Source organism: Ostrea edulis, chromosome 2 (assembly GCF_947568905.1).
Source record: "Ostrea edulis chromosome 2, xbOstEdul1.1, whole genome shotgun sequence".
Taxonomy (NCBI): Eukaryota; Metazoa; Mollusca; class Bivalvia; order Ostreida; family Ostreidae; genus Ostrea; species Ostrea edulis.
The window spans coordinates 53,208,674-53,226,083 of record NC_079165.1 but is presented as its reverse complement, the minus strand read 5'-3'; the positions used below and the strand labels follow the sequence as shown (position 1 = coordinate 53,226,083).

The 17,410-nt window shown below is 38.4% G+C and overlaps 3 protein-coding genes across 8 annotated transcripts in view; all 3 read left to right on the top strand.

Moving 5' to 3' along the window:
* LOC125682081 (transmembrane protein 131-like) overlaps nt 1–1,197 on the top strand; it is a 212,392-nt gene extending 211,195 nt beyond the window's left edge. For all 6 annotated transcript variants that reach the window (XM_048922470.2, XM_048922475.2, XM_048922474.2 and 3 more), the window contains one exon: nt 1–1,197. This exon is cut by the window's left edge and continues 1,669 nt beyond it. The gene's annotated coding sequence lies outside the window, so the exon portion shown is untranslated.
* A 5,259-nt stretch (nt 1,198–6,456) lies between these two features.
* Nucleotides 6,457–8,871, top strand: LOC125679971 (uncharacterized). Its single transcript, XM_048919420.2, has 2 exons — nt 6,457–6,518; nt 8,307–8,871. The coding sequence occupies exons 1-2, from the start codon at nt 6,457–6,459 to the stop codon at nt 8,869–8,871; spliced, it is 627 nt and encodes a 208-aa protein (XP_048775377.2).
* A 3,748-nt stretch (nt 8,872–12,619) lies between these two features.
* Nucleotides 12,620–13,885, top strand: LOC130051461 (52 kDa repressor of the inhibitor of the protein kinase-like). The gene has a single exon (XM_056153405.1). The coding sequence runs from the start codon at nt 12,620–12,622 to the stop codon at nt 13,883–13,885; it is 1,266 nt and encodes a 421-aa protein (XP_056009380.1).
* Nucleotides 13,886–17,410: the final 3,525 nt, after the last annotated feature.

The window sequence follows — 17,410 nt, the reverse complement described above, 5'->3', positions numbered from 1 at the left end:
TATCTTTTGTTTTACAACTTGCATGTTATTACCTTAATTTTTTCAACTCTGTATAGAAATTAAACTGGTTTGCTATGTGAGAAGGTTGCTTGACTGTGAACTTAACCGACATGAATTTTTCGAACTATGGACTTGAATAATGGAATGTGATCTTAAAGTTAACAGAGGTGCACTTGATGGCATCACTGCAAATGGATATAACATTTATACTGGACCAGACTTAACAAGTACCTATTTGATGGGTATTATTACATTACTGGAGTTGACAAATTGAACACTGGGTATCAAAAATGTTGATATTGCTGGTTTCTCTTTGTGGATTTGGTGTTGTGTAGGAGGCCAGTCCACAAATGATATTGCAGGATGAGAATACCAGTGGTCTGTTACTGCTTGTAAAAACTACATCATAATAATTATACCAGATAAAATACTAAGCAAGGTATTTATATCTAGATGTATATCAAGCTTTGCATCTGGCACATTTTCTGGATGAAAACAGATATGAAATGGTAGAAATAAAGTTAGTTTTTTCACAGGGAACAGGAATTGTAAAAATGTTTAGAGTAATTTTTTAAGAGGGGGGGGGGGGGGGGGGTAGAAAGAGAGAGACAGGTTCTCTTGTGAAGAAACAGCTAAGAGCATTTTTAGGTAAAAATGTTTTTTTTAATATGTATGTTTTGGATTAGTAAATTTTTATGAACTTTTATTTTTGTTCATACAAGGAAACAAGGGAAATTTTATGTCATTTCTTTAAGATTCTAATTTCTTTTTTCTATGTCAGGCTTCAAAGCCACAAGTCTGAAACAAGCTCACTTTTGATCTTTGTCTCATATTTTTTCTGATATATTCCAAATAGGGTGAAACTTGGATCAGAAGAAATCTTGTCCCAATGCCAATCGTAAAAATGATTTTGTAAGAAAACGAAATCATTTGAATTTTTTTTAGATTAACTCTGATTTTACTGCTGGTTTTTTTTCTTCCTGTGTCAGATTTTATAAACTTTCACTCTAGAAGGTAATCTTCTAATACTGGTATGGATCATGCCAATTTTTGTAACAAGCTCTGCAAGACTGTAACAGAGTTACCATTCTTTGTTTACTCGTGACCAAGTTGTGAGGTTGCTTTGAGAAGCTCTCTTGAGAAATGTGTGTCTGTTAACAATGATAAAAAAGTAAAGCAATTTTAAAAAAGCATCAATTTAATACTTTGTGTTTTCAATTTACTATCAACAAAATTGAAGAGTGGTGAATTTTATGTGAAGGCTGTATTGCCCTGGTATTACAACTGAACAGTCATGTACATGTATGATATCATTAATAATGCCTTTTGTATAGGCTGAAGGGTCACTTTTAAATCAATATGAGAAATTTATGGTAGGTTTTGAGTGAGACTTTGGATTGTAAGATGGAGAAAATTTCTCAGAATTTTGGATTCTAAAACCAGATAACTAATGGAAAACCTCTTGAAATTTAGAAGAAAAATGGTGAGGAGTAGGTTTTTTTAGCTCACCTGAGCTGAAAGCTCAAATGTTCGTCTCTCCTTAAACTTAATGTTTTCAACTTCTCCAGAATCACAGGGCTAATTTCAACCAAACTTGCCACAAAGTATGCTTGGATAAAGAGGATTTAAGTTTGTTCCAATGAAGTGCTATGCCCTTTTTGAAATGGACATAGTTAAGAATTAGTGAAAATTTTGTGGCATCTTTTAAAAATCTTCATCTTTAAAAACCAATGAGCCAATTTCAATTAAACTTGGCACAAAACATCCTTGGTTAAAGAGTGTTCAAGTGTGTTCAAATGCAAGGCCATGCTCTCTCCAAAGGGGAGATAATTAAGAAAAATAAATAGAGTAAGGTAATTTAAAAACCTCTTCAAGAACCAGTGGGCCAGAAAAATGGAAATTTATATGAAAGATTATCTATGAATAATAATTTTTATTCATATGGCGATTCAATATATCCCAGTGAACTCAAAATAGAAGACTTCATACTTAGATATTTTATTGAAAGTAGATATTAACGGCAAACTAACAACTCAACTTTATGACAAACAGGATGATTTCAACTTCTCCATTGTCAACTTTCCATATCCTATCATTGGGTCAAATGCTGTCTTGACGTGTATCATGCCGATTGTTAGGCCGTTCTTGGCACACTGATTTTGACTACGGATAACTCCATTTACCTGATTTTATAGGGCTCACAGCAGGTGTGACCGATCGACAGAGGATGCTAATTCCTCCTAGGCACATGATCTCACCTCTGGTATATCCAGGGGTCGGTGTTTGCCTAACTCTCTATTTTGTATTGCTTGTAGGAGTTATGAGATTGATCACTGTTTGTTATCTTTGCCTTTCATCTGAAAGCTTCCTGATATAAAGTAGATTCAAGTTTCTTTTAATCATGGCTACAGGGGGTAGGGTAGGGCCACAATAGGAGATCAAGGTTTACATGGGGATATATATAGGAAAGTGTTCTCGGGGCCATGATTAGTCATATCAGTAAGCAAGCATCTCCATATAGTACAGGTTCTAGTTTGTTTGAATTGTGGCTCCCCGGAAGTAAAGTAGGGGATCAATGTTTTACATGGGGAATATTTATGAAAAAATCTTTGAAAAATAGTAGGGCCATGATTAGTCATATTTATATTAATCTCTAGGTAGTGCAAATTCAAGTTAAAATTGTAGCCGCTAGAAGTAGGGTGGGGCCACGATACGGAAACGTTTTAAGTGGAATTTTATAGGGAGCAACAGGACCATGTTTAACCATATTAATATAAAAGTATCTTCATGTGTTCAGTTCAGGGGCAATTGGAGTAAGGTAGGACTACAATAGGAGATCAAACTTCATATTCCAATATACAGGAAATTCATTCAAACAAATTCTTTTCAGGAGTGGCAAGGTCACACTAAATAATACTCATAAAGCAAACATTCTTAAGTTTCTTTGTCCCCATAATCAGAGATTCAAGAGCGTATATATATAGGTTTTAGCTCTTCTGATCATCTGTATTTGGCTGCGTTGTTGTCGTTAACTTTTCACATTTTTATCTTCTCCAGAACCACTGGGCCAATTTCAATCAAAATTGGCACAAAAAATCTTTGGGAAAAGGGGATTCGAGTTTGTTCAAATGATGGGCCATGCTCCCTTCAAGAAAAGGCAAACATAGAATGGGGGAGTTTAAAAATCTTAAGATGGTGTGGGCCAGAAAAGTTGAAATTTACATCAAAACTTTCTGACAAAGTGTAGATTCAAGTTTATGGGGAATCAAAGTTTTACATGGGGATATATAGAATAAATATTTTAAAATCTTCTTGGGAACAATAGGACTGGCTGCGTTGGAGGACTACAATAGGAGTAAAGGGGAGACATATTGTTTTTGACATTTTTCTTCTTATTATTAGGGTCTTCCATGCAATAAAGTGATGCAAGTTTTTATTAAAAAAAAGAAAAGTTGAAATTTTCTAAAAAAAAAAAAAAAAAAAAAAAAAATTCACTTCCGGTGACGACAGGAAGTGACGGCGGACGTGCTTAACCCAAACTGGCTCGCCTACTCCTTAAGGTCTATCACTCCTGTAGGTTTGGTATCTTAATCTTTTACCGTTTCTGAGATCTCGCGCGGACATCATCAGACATCATGCAACCACCCAACTGCAGGGATACACAATATTAGTAAGTTTATTAGTATTTAATAATAAAATAGCTCAAACAAAAATCGATAATCACCATTTTTCTTTGATTGAAATATCACTCGTGCAGAGTAAGAAATAAAAGATAATTTCATATTTTATTTAATGGCCTAATTCAAACAAATAATATTTTTGATATGGTCGGTTTGATGTATACCAATGACTGATATAAACAAAATTTACACTTTCATGACTTTTATCCGTATTTACATAGCTAGGCTATAGTATATGTATAATACATCTTGTACCAACCCAAGCGTTCAACAGAACACTGAATGTACCTCCATCACAGAAGAGCTGATACCTCGGAAGTTGCGTATTCTGAGACAAGCCCCTCCTCTATTTTTGATAGGACTACGTAGTACTGAATGAAAAGATATCAATACATCTAAGTGTAACGAAAATGATTACATAGGAAAAATCCAGAGGGGTAAAGATTATCAGGAAGTATTTCTTCAAGTTTGTGAATGGCAACAATGACGTAATGGCTAGATGAGAATCACGTGACCTCATCAGTGTATACAAATACGGCTGCTGAACACTGAGGTTCAGACTGAGTTTGTACAGCGTATCGTGAGGACGAATAGGTGTATTCTAGGTAAGGTAACTAGCTATTCATAAGTCAATATTGCTCGGCGATTTGCAGAATAGGTAAGTTAAGACTTACCTAGTACTTTATACAGTAGAAGTAACTTGTCTTCGTGAGCGACCGTGGCTTCAGTGATAACCTAGTTATTATCGGTTGTAAGCGCCCTGATGGTAATTTTGATGCTCATTTTGATAGTTTATAAGGTACTAGATAAGTGCTATGTGTATATATTGGAAAATTAAGTATCTACAATAATCAAACACCCCAGCAAGATATCTGGGGGAATCCAAGACCCGAGATATATAAGTGTCAAGTTGACACGTTACAGAAATTGACACCCAACGTGGGGCATATTTTGATTATATATATATAAATAAACTGTTTTGTGTCTTTTATTTGTCTAGTATTAAACCCAATATATAATGGATCTGAAGCAAGAGATAGCGAGGATTGATGCTTAAATATAACAGTTGGAAAAGACTGAGCTTGGATATTCAAGGGTGATCCAAATATCCTTCATCAGGATATCACATAAAACACCATAGACTCACGTGTGCTTTCAAGTGAAATACTCTAATTTGAGGAGAAGCGCCTGGTGTAACGGTACGACGTCGGAGAATACCTGACATTCATTTAACCGTGGGAGGTCAACAATGATGTTGCTTTTAAAAAACTATCAAACTACATAAAGCCGGCAACATATGACGGTCTCGGATCATGGCTAGTCACATTTTGAGGCGTGTGCTGCTTTGAATGGATGGTCAGTTAAAGAGAAATCTTGCAGTTTCGCTGAGGGGCCAAACTGAAGGAGTGTTAGGAAATCTCCCTGGAGAACTTATAGTGAACTTATTAAGGCCTTGAAAGATTGCTTCGCCCCTGCAAACGGAGCTTTATAGAGTACAGCTTCTGGAGCGTAGACAGAAACCGACGGAAGCTTTGCCGGAATTAGGCCAGTCCATTCGTAGGTTAATACACCTTGTATACCCGACAGCACCGAGTGACGTGAGGGGAAACCCTTGTAAAAGAACAGTTGTAGACGCTTTTTTGGGTGCGGAATAAAACAAGCTAGACCACAAACTTAGAATGATGCAATCCGATTAGCTGTTGAATTAGAAGCGTTTGTAAGATCAGATCTGAAGAGAATGGAGCAAATGTCACATCTACGTGTTGTTGCATATGGTGCAGCATCGGATAACTCTAACTCAACACTTGTTGAGTAAGCAAAGATAATGAAAGATCTACAAAGTGCAGTTAAAGAACTGAAATCGGATATAAGGCAGTCAAAGAGTTCATCGGCAAGTAGAACGAGAGAAGCTCCCACGATGCAACGGGACATACTGAGTAAACTAAAGTGTTATAACTGTCATAAGGAAGGACACATAAGTAGATAATGTCTTTCTAAGCGAACAGATAAAAATTCTGAAGTGAAAGACAGCGAAAATCGCCGATCAAAGCAAGATGCAGGGTCAGCTAAAGTCGCTAGATCAGGAGAAAAGATTAACAGAAAGCCACATTCGGTAGCTTTCAATATTCCAAGTGAAGCTGGAATTTATGTGATAGGCAAAGTAGAAGATACTGAGATTAAATTGTTAATAGATACTGGAGCAACTGTGACGCTTCTAGCAAAAAAGGTATTTGATGAAATAAAGATTCTTACAACTGATGAGCCACACCAAGATATAATGACTGATGAGGGAAAGCCTCTCAAACTCTATTGAGTGTAACAATGGGATTGAGTAGATATCAAAGAAAAGTGATCATTGCAGACATCACGGTTGATGGCATTCTAGGTTTAGATTTTATGAATGGATACCAAACCGTTTTGAATATATCCGAGAAAATGTTATCTATAAACGGAGAATGTCATTGTCTGAATATCGAAGGTAAACTAGGATGTTATCGCGTAATTACTTCATAATCTTTTATTGTTCCATCTAGAAGCGAAATAGTAGTTTTCTGTGATGTATGCGTACCAGCAGGAGAAAGGCTACCGACAGAAAACTTTGGTATTGTAGAGCCCAAAAGCACTTTCCTAGAATTGAACAAAGGATTAGTTGGCAGGACCCTTGTTAAGAACGACACGAAAGTACCAGTAAGATTTATGCATCTTTCAGAAGATGCGAATACTATTTATAAAGGAAGAAATATAAGACATTTTGCTCAAGCGTCTCAGATTATCGATGGTTCTAGGAAGACAACTGGCAACCAATCTTGGTCGAAAGAGTTCCTTACTCTCAAAGAGGTAACAATGTCTAAATTGGATGATTATCAGAAGACAAATTAGAGCTGTTTCTTTCTAAGTATGCGTTTTTGTTTGCCGGTTCAGATGACGACCTTGGACAAACAGGTGTAGTTAAACATAGTATTAAAACTGGTGGTGCTCCCCCAATAAAACAACCACCAAGACCCCTTTCCGTGCACAGGCGTGACAAGGTCGGTAAGCTAGTAGATGATATGTTGAAAAGAGGAGTGATAGAGCATTCGTCAAGCCCGTGGGCTTCTGCTGTCCTGTTTGTAAAGAAGGAAGACGGGACAACGAGGTTTTGAAATTTGTTAACCATCGCAGAGAATTGTGGTCTGTCCACAAGATCAACTTTCGGCCGTATTGGTAATGCTTAAAATACTTTGTAAAGTACACCACTGCCAATAACCCTTTACTGGTTACACAGTATTGTCTCTCTGACTTCGTCAATGCCTTGCTTCCATAGGCGACTACTCTCCTCCTGACCTTTATGAACTTGTGACAAAACAGCTCCCATAGCAAAGTTACTGGCGTCTGTGTCAAGTATAAATGTCTTATCAAAGTTTGGATGAGCCAACATTTGCTGGCATAGGCATATCTCTAATGATTTCTGTTTTTCTTTTATCAGGGAGCAAGTTATTACACGGTTTAGGGTGCCTTATACCATACATTCAGACCAAGGGCGGCAGTACGAAAGCGAGCTTTTGAAACAAGTGTGTAATTTGCTGCAAATAGAAAAGACACACACTACACCATACTATCCACAATCAGACAGTATAGTAGAAAGGTTTAACAGGACTTTGGAAGCTATGCTGAGTAGCTGTGTGAATCAGATTCACACAGATTGGGATGAACAGTTACCATATTTGATTATGGTCTATCGATCTGCTGAGCACTACACTACAGGTTACTTCCAAAATTACCTCATTTTCGGTAGAGAAGCGACGACACCATTAGATATACTGTAGAATCATATAAATTTGTGGGGGCCAATTTTCGCGAATTGCTGAATTTTTACGGGTTCGGGGGGACGTAATTTCGTGGATTTATATATTTGTAAGATTCTTGTATACTCGTTGTCTTTATTCGTTGAGGATGTAAATTCGTGGGTGAGGGGTATCCACGAATTCCACGAAAATTGAGCCACCACGAATTCTAACGATTCCACAGTAGTATACGGTATGGATTTGCAGGGAAAATCAGTACCTCAAAATCAATGGGCTTGGTTACTTCAAGAAAGGATGGAAGAAGCATATAGTATTGTTAGAGAAACTATAGACAGAGTTTCAATTTATTGTTAGAGAGAATAAAAGTGGAGAAATGATGCGACAAAAGCGTTATCATGATCGCAAGTTAGAATGGCATATATTTTCTGCTGGAGATCTAGTTTATGTATATTTCCCACGTAGACGAATAGGTACTTCGCCAAAGCTGACGAGCTTTTGGCAAGGACCGGTTCAGGTCTTTTCCAGAAGCGTTCAGATTATACCTATAAAAAGTCATGTGGAAGTAGAGGATCTCCAAAGGTGATACATGGAGACAGAATGAGCTTAGTGAAGCCCCAACTCCTGTCTGGTGAAACAATTTCTGAGGTTAACAAGCCTTCTCAAAATAATGAAGTCGAAAAGCAAGATCAAGTTGTGGGTATTGAGAATACTGAGATCGATAGCTTAACAAAACGCTACTAAGTTAGTTAGAAATAGACGCGCTCCTGCTTACTTAGAAGACTGTGTGCTTGAAACGTAGCTATGTTTGAATATTTATTTAATATCTTTTTGATATTTTCAGATTTGAAATAGTCATGCCTAATACGAAATTTACAAAAGACAAACAGCCTGATAGCTGCCCCTTCTGCAACAAAGTCAGTAATGAACCATGGCAGAACCATGTTATATTGTGTTCTGGGCGAAGATTTAAATGTTTGGAATGTGGAGCCCGCTTCAAGAAGAACGGCTATCTGCTTATGCATATGAAGAAGCACGAGTCACCTATGGTAACTCAAACACATGTGAAGAAGTTGAAGGACAACTCAAGCACTAAAGGAACAGAAGAATCCATTTTCGCAATTCCAGTAGCTACGGTAGACAAACCAGCCGAGACGAATGAGAGTTCAGGTTATCAAAGTGACTGGGAAACGCAAGATCCCGGAGATTTAGAAGATGTTTTAGGCTCATGCAGTGAGAGTGAAGTTGAATATTCAGTAAACACAGAATCCAAAGACCAGTCGACTTCAGAATTCGAAGTTGGAAGGGTCGTTCGAAAAAGAACACAACCAACTTTATTTACCGGACCAAAGCAAAACAGTTCCATTGGTTCCGAGGACACGGCTAACATGAAGAAGCCAGAGATCTAAAGAAGTCTACAGCAGAAAAGAGTGCGCAGACAAAGAAGATCACCACACAATGGGAGAATGGCATAAAAATTAAGACAATCGAGAAGAAATATTTGAACTGATAGTGGAGCATTTTGTAGCCTAACGTTGTATTGTACATGTGTAACTGTTACATTATGTCAAAGACATTGGCACTTGGAGAACTTGAGGTAGAAGAGGATAGAAACCACGTGATTAGTTAAAATCGTGTATTTTCACGTGAATTCATTTTTCGGAGTTCCGTACACCGTCATAGAGTAGTTGATTGTTTGTTTTGCTGTTTTCCGCCACACTCAACAATTTTTCAGTTATCTGGTGGCGCCCAGTTTTTATTGGTGGAAGAGAGAACCCAGATACAATGTACCTAGGGAAAGACCACCGACCTTCCGAACGTAAACTGGGAAACTTTCTCACTTACCGACGCGAGTGGGATTCGAATCCGCGCCGACCAGAGGTGGGAGGCCGTGTGATTTTGAACGCGATGCTCTAACCACTCGACCACGAAGGCCTTCATAGAGTACTTTAAAAACAAAAATGGGGTTAGAGATGTTGAAAAAGAAAAAATGGGTTCCAAAAGTGCATGTTGTTGCTGTGACTGACTCGATGATTGAGTGACTCGATGATTGACGGGGGCGTCTCGACGAAAGATAGAGAAATTTGGGCATAGTTTAGATTAGGAATACGTCAATGTAATACTGAACTTTTGCGAGAAGGGCTGACTTTCACAATCAACGACTGACTTGGACATTTAAACCTGCTTATGGTATGGAAGCACAATATCGTTAAATATATGTAATATCGACTTGTTAGCATTTATACAGGGTACTTCTACTGCCTCGCTCTTCAGCTAGCCTTTTTTTGTGATTTCTCTTAATCACGCAAAAGCAAAGGCGAGCGTGTTCAAACCACTGCACGTTACAAAATCATGGCAGGGTAGTGACTGATGTTTGGTGGGAGACCTACTTCAGATAGAGTATTTCTGGGACTTTGTGTCCATGTACGGACGGGGTTTCGTCCGGGAACAACGGTGGTTGTCGGAAGGGCGGATGTCTTTGCCGAAGAGGTGCCAAACAATCGGAGATCCATGCTAAGCTTCGGAACGAAGCTTTCCTGAGCGTAGGAAGTGTAGCAAACAGTTTGTAAGGAATTTCTACTGCTTCGCTAGAAAGCCACATGTAGCGTTTCTAGTGATCTGGTAGTATTTCTCTAAGCAACGGTGAGCGTGTTCAGATCACTGTACGTTACAATATTATTATAGTACGCCTGTTAGGTTTTAAACCGCCTGAACTTCTTTCATTTATCTGACAATTATCAAAAAATAAAAACAATTCATTTCATTTTTGCATGCATACATACATTGCAGGTGTAAAATCCTAACTCGCACAGATAAATTGATTCATGTTCAAACTTTACAAAAGTCATCGCAACATGATAAATCGAATGTACATGTAAGTTTATTATGCAAGAGCTTTGCGTTTTCTTTTACCATAAAAATGTATGAAGTCGTTATACAGGTTTATTTAATCACAACACAGTGCATGCCAAGCGTACCGACAATTCGGAATTACAGGTGCCTAGGAGGAGTAAGCATCCCCTGTCGACCGTTCACACCCGCCGTGAGCCCTGTGAGGTTATAGGGAAGATGCTTTAACTTTGATCAATTTTTGCTCCATCCTTAAGGCTCCGGGGGTGCAGGATTGATTGAATATTGTTGAACGTCCCTTTCGAGAATGTTTCACTCATATAGAGACGTCACCACTGCCGGTGAAGGGCTGCAAAATTTAGGCCTATGCTCGGCGCTTATGGGCTTTCAGCAGGAGGGATCTTTATCGTGCCACACCTGCTGTTTTTGCGGTATCATCCGAAGGACCACCCTATTTAGTCGCCTTCTACGGCAAGCAAGGGGTACTGAGGACCTATTCTAACCCGGATCCCCACGGGAGCGGGGGTGCAGGAGGAATATATGGCGAAATTAGGTCACATAGACTTTACTGTTCCAGAAACAGTACGAGTATGGAAATGAACCGGGACAACTCGGTACTCTTTGGACAACTAACATTTCTGTACAATGCATCGGTTCATCACTTATTCATGTATGTACAGATATGTCACGAAAAGGTTTCCGTATATTATTTTTGTGTCAAAGTCAGCCGTTGACTGTAAAAGTCAGCCCTTCTCGCAAAAGTCCAGTATTCGTTTATCATTCTAAGTAAATATTAATAGAATTCTCTCACAGTAATCCGATTATCATTTCCTTCCAATTTTAACACTTGCTTAGTAATAGATGCAAAAGATATCATGGGTGAAAGGGATTTTGATCTTTTACATGCCTCTTTACTGAAAGCAGCAGCAAAAGGCTGGCAAGCCTTGCAGCTCAATGTATCTTTAAGATACACAAGTTGCAAGAAACACTACACCTATGATCTGAGTGTAATGAGGTCCGATATATTGCCCAGAGATGGTAATCTGGACAAAATTGCCGAGGCGCTTTATCCAGAAGATGGCCCAGTAGATATTTGTCCTGTGAAAGTGTACGGGGATGGCAATTGCTTCTATAGGGCCCTCTCTAAAGCCATTTTTGGTCATGAAGAGAGACATATCGAACTTCGTTTCATGACCATATTAGAACTTGTAAAAAATTCGAGAAAGTATGCGTCCCAGGCAACTTACGACAAGATGTGTTCTCATCCCACAAGTGTACAATATGTTGTGGAGACGTCAGTATCGGACATATCACTTGTACCGGGAAATTTTCTCAAGTCGATTCAGAATGAAACTCTAAATTTAATCAAATCAGGGGAATATTGTTCTTTGATTCGTTTTTTCGCAGCGGCAAATGTCCTGAATCATCCAATATATAGCATTTATCCAACAATACAAAATGTTGCTGTAAACAGACATTTTCTTCATCAAGAAATAAAGCCATTTTGAGATGAAAAGGTACGTCAGGGTTCCCCCATCTACATCATGTGGTCACACACTGAAAATAGCAACCCAAAGAATTGGTCACCAAATCATTTTGTGGTTTGTTTCCCAGTTTTACCTACTGAATCCAATGAAATGAAGGAGCCTGCCCATAAAAAGTCAAAACTTTGTATTGATTCAGATGATACCCCGGAAATCTCCATGGACTCACAAAATGAAAAGACGGATATTAAATCTGATGACAATGAATTTATTAAGACAACAGAACATGATAAAGATAAAACATCTTTTGACGATTCGGATTTTTCTGATCTTGGTAAAATTGTAACAGGTGCAGTAAAGTTGAACACAATGTCCTCAGCTGAAAAGATAAGTTATGTTCAGAATCAACCCTTGTCAGACGATGTCGCCAAGTTAAAAACAGGTTGTGCTCAAACAACGAATACGGGTGAACTCAAAAAGACTTTATCATTTCAATCTTCTTGGATGAATCAGTTTTCATGGTTGACCTTCAGCAAACTGTTAAATGGCGGTCTGTGTAAGTTTTGTGTCATGTTCCCTCAGTCAGATGTCCAACATCAAAATACATTTGTTACGCAGCCTTTTACTGCGTATAAGAAAGCCCTTGGAAAAACATCTGCCCTTTTAAAGCATCAAAATTCAGAACACCACAAGAGTGCCAAATCTGTTTATCACACAACCAAGATGACATCCTAAGTGCCATCTTCGTCTCTTCCGTATAAACTCAATCAGCAAAATCAGGCACAGTATCAGCACAACATAAAGTTTCTTGAGAAAATAGTAGATGCGATCATTCTTTGTGGGAAACAAAATATTCCTCTCCGAGGACACAGAGATGATACCACAAGTGATTCCTCAAATAAAGGTAATTTCCTGGCAATATTACAGCTGTTGGCAAAGCATGATGAGCAGCTCTGATCTCATCTACAAACAGCAAAAAAAGAATGCCTTATATACCAGCAAAACCATTCAGAATGAGGTTATACAACTCATTGGAAATCACATCACATGTAAACTTTTGAAGGGTTTACAAGAAAGGTTTTTTTATTCCATCATAGTCGATGAGGTAACTGACAAGTACGCTAACAAAGAAGTTTTAGTCTTGTGTCTCAGATTTCTAGATACTAGAGAACACCCTGCCATCATTAAGGAGGAATTTCTTGACTTTGCAAATATAGGCAGAACTACTGGGGAAGCAATTGCTGATAAACTTATTGAAATCCTCCGCTCGCTTGCAATTCCGATTGAGAACATGCGAGGACAAGCATACGATGGTGCAGCAGCAATGGCATCGGAAAAACGGGGGTGTCAGGGACGAATCAAGTATCTAAACCAATTAGCTTTGTACACACACTGTCGAAGTCATGTATTGAATCTGAGCATCGCTTCAGCCTGCAAATTACCCCTTGTGAGGAATATGATAGATGTCCTTCATTCAGTGTTTATTTTCATTGACAGTTCTCCTAAACGACAAGGGTTTCTTGAGACTATTATAGAAAATGATGGGTCTGTAGATTTTTCCAGAAAGAAACTAGTTGGACTCTGTAAGACTAGGTGGGTTGAGCGTCATATCTGCTTTGATGTGTTCTACACTATGTACAAGTTCGTCATCAAATGTCTGCAGCACATTCTCAATCAAAACCTTGATGAAAGTACCAGTGAAGACTGGTCTTGGGATAGACAAACTAAAGTGACCGCGCAGGGGCTTTTGGCTTCGATGACGTCCTTCTCTGTGTTGATAACATTTGTGTTTGTAAGGTATGTCCTAGATACAATAAAGCCTTTGATTCTCAAACTTCAGAAAAGAGATATTGACATTTTCACTGCAAGTAAGTTAATTGAGGAACACGTGGATAGGATCAAAGAAATTCGTAGAGCGGTAGATACCGAGTCTTGCTTTGAAGATGCAAAACAAATTGTAGACGCCCTTGATATAGTGATTAAAACCCCAAGGGTTTGCTCCAAGCAGCAACACAGACAAGTAATCCAAGAGATTATTATAGATCTGTCGTGGCCATTCCATTTCTGGACTTTTTCCTCAGTGAATTAAATACGAGGTTTCAGAAAGAAGATCTGACGGCATATTCGATATGCTCTTTGTTGCCTGTCAATGTGACAAATATTTCACACGAGGAATTGTCCAAACTTGCCTCAGAACTAATATTTTGGGGGAGCGACCATCCTTGTCTTTCTGTAAAGGACTCGGAGAAAGAACTCAGAGATTGGAGACGTTATTGTGTTAACATGAGCAAAGAAACTTCAGACAAGCTCTGCAATCTGCTCAATCTTTTCAACTTTGTAGACGGGGACGTTTTCCCGAACGTGAAAATTCTTCTTCACATTGGATGTGTTTTACCTATCACAACATATGAGGCTAAAAGATCCTTTTCTGGATTACGACGCATCAAGAGTTACATGCGCAGTACTATGCAAGAGGACAGATTGACTGGGCTTGCACTAATGCATCTTCACCATTCATTAGAAATTGACCAAAAGGAAATTGTACAATCATTTATCAGGCAAGGAAAACGAAGCTAAATAACACTTCCTACCAGAAAACATCAATACACGACAAAAAGGTCGCCCGCGTGGTGCAGTGGTTATATAGAGCGTTTCCTTCGAGAGTTGGAAAATAAAGGGTTGAACATTATATCACGGGTTCGATTTTGTAAAAAGGTTCGACCCCCCCCCCCCCCTGGAAAAAAATTCTGGATCCGCGCCTGGTACTATTAACAGTGGCGGATTTAAGGGGGCGCAACTGCCCCCCCCCCTTTTCAAATTTAAGGTAAATCGTGGTCTCTTGTTTATAATGTACATGATAAAAGAAGCAAGAATTTCTTCCACTCTCAAAGAAATAAATGACAAAATCTTTTGATTTATTGAATTACTTTTATCGGGAGAACTTACATTTTTTCCAAAAACTCTTAAAATTTGAGTCATCTTATTAATTTCCCCTTATTAAAATTGACAGAAAATAGTAAAAATGACTACATAGGAGACATATTTCGAACCCTTATAAAATCTGTAAAATCCTGGAGCTTCCGGGGGCTTCGCCCCTTGGGCCCCCACTAGGACTCATAAGGTTGTGCCCACCTAACCGCAATTAATGGATCCGCCCCTGATTAATACACTGGTTTAAATATTATTTTTTTAAATGCAGAATTCTCAATTTTATATAGATTAATTGGGATGAGTTTTTCTATTTTGGATTCTATGGGGGTATCTGTGGTATTTATGGGATTTCTATGTGGTTCTTTGTGGTAAAAAGACGCACCCCTTTATTTAATTTGTCGGTTCTTCATGGACAATTTAAGCTTTGGCTCATAACATTTTTCCATTGAAGACCTTGTTACAATTGTGAAATGCCATTGCAATTTCAATAAGTCATGAAAATCGAATATATCAAGCTTTTTCTTCATTCACGAATCATGGCTGGAAGTGACAACATTACAGAAAACGCGAATAAGCATATATTATAGTGCACCGAGAAAACACAAGATGGTGTGGTGTTTCGATATGCTAAAAACTATCTTATATCAGAAGTATTTCCATTGACCCTAGACGAATATTCAGACCTATGCAAGGATGTGATCAAGAACATATATACACCGACGAGGGAATGATATTGACTCATATCATGCGGGAGGAATGAAAGAAACGCATGCCAGAAAAAACAACAGAGATTGAAACTATCGCAATGGCCTGGCTTCGAGAAATGTACATAAAGTATAAAGGACTTTCATCAATTTGATTTTTCATTGCCAGTTCATGGTTGAGATGGATAACATCGTTAAAAAAAACCTTGTGCTTTTGAAGTACAGTGTATTGAGGAAATAAAAAACTTAAAAGGATTTCATTTTGTGAAAGACTATCTTCGTTCAGTAATATTTCCAATCACCGTAAACCAATATCCACGGCTATGCAGACATCTGATCGAAAGCCGTATCAACCGCGTGACATTGGTGTTAATTCATTGAATGACAGAGGAATTAGAGAACAATGCCAGACAATACAACAGAGATCGAGACCTTTCGAGTGCAGTATCTTCACGATATGTACATCAAATTACCAGAAAATGCGTTACCTTTAATCTGGACAAAAATCAAGTGTATTTGTTACCTGAAGAAGACCGGAAAAGTATCTAGTGCTGTATCAGCTGATCGATATCGAGCTAGGTAATATGGAAAACATTTTGAATCCTGTCTTAGAAAAGCTTTTTAAAATGTGATTAACATTGTTTTACGTATTCTTGTTTTATATGTGACATGAATAAAATTGTTTAAACGTATGTTGTGTTTGATAGTCTCTCAGAGGAGAGTTTATTTTATGACTGATCCAGAAAATCCTAAAAGTGGGATTAAAATCTGATAAAATAAGGTGTTCTCTATTGAATATAGTGGTTTTTATAGGTGTACACGGTGGAGAAATAAATTTTAAAAGAGGTCTAGAAAATGCGTTTGACACCGACTCTACCTCTTTATCCTTCACTTATGTGGATATAATGGGGCACAGCAAAATAAAACTATGCTTGGTGGTTTCAGTGTATCAGAATACATAATTCTGAATCCTAAAAATAAAAGAAATCGTATGTCTAGAAAAAGAAAATAAGACAAAACCCTCTTCTCAAAGCACAAAGCCGCCATTTTGACGGTCGCCATCTTGGCGTCCGCGCTTTATTGTTATATACCGGTGTCTCGCCAGCCCAGCCCTCCACAAATAACAAGGCAAATGCTGAGCCCAAACAAAACACCACAAAAACACGCACACAGACAAACACCAGACCAACACTGAAAAATACAATCGCCGCACAAACGGTATAATCAATACCAGGCAAGAAGAGGGACCGATCTCCTGGCACAGAGGATGACCCGTCATCTCCCTCTCACAAACATGTCATCTTGTGTAGCTCACAATTCTGTGAGCAGCTAGATGATTTCGACCTCTCCTTGCTAGGTGATACACCATCAAAAGAAATCATGATCTCTCACCTCTAGTTATACACCAAACATATCCCAAACTTGACAATTGACGGATTCAGTGTCTTACAATGGAATGCTCGAGGTCTTCGGACCAACATTGGTAAGCTCAAGCACCTAATACAAGAAAAGTCTCCTTCAGTCATATGTATACAGGAGACGAGCTTGCAAACACATCACAAGTCACCGAGCGTACCAGGGTAAATCAACTATGACTTAGATCCAGTTGAAGTGGTCGGCATACAAATTAAACTCAACACAGTTTTCATTAACATCTTAAACATATACATACCACCACAGGATACTAAACATCTTCAACCTGCACTAGCAGAGGACGTCATCCTGTGGGTAGATGATCAAAACTTAGTCATACTTAATATTGGATCCCCTACTAGGATTGATCCAAATTACTGGTAACAACTCAGCATTGGATTTAACCATCGTACCACACACCATATCGACCATGTCCGATGCAATTCAAGTAGATCAAATTGTAGATAACAACATAGACCAATATCTAGACAATACCAACAAAGCTATTCTTCAAGCAGATGAAGATTCCATAACCAGGACTTCAGGTAAAACAGTCACCAGGCCAA

What these genes read in the sequence shown, in the direction of transcription:
- LOC125679971 (XM_048919420.2), top strand. Translation starts at nt 6,457, where the DNA reads ATGGTTCTAGGAAGACAACTGGCAACCAATCTTGGTCGAAAGAGTTCC. An exon ending in AGTTCCTTACTCTCAAAGAG is followed by an intron (nt 6,519 to 8,306) that starts GTAACAATGTCT and finishes TGATATTTTCAG; the next exon opens with ATTTGAAATAGTCATGCCTA.
- LOC130051461 (XM_056153405.1), top strand. Translation starts at nt 12,620, where the DNA reads ATGCGATCATTCTTTGTGGGAAACAAAATATTCCTCTCCGAGGACACA.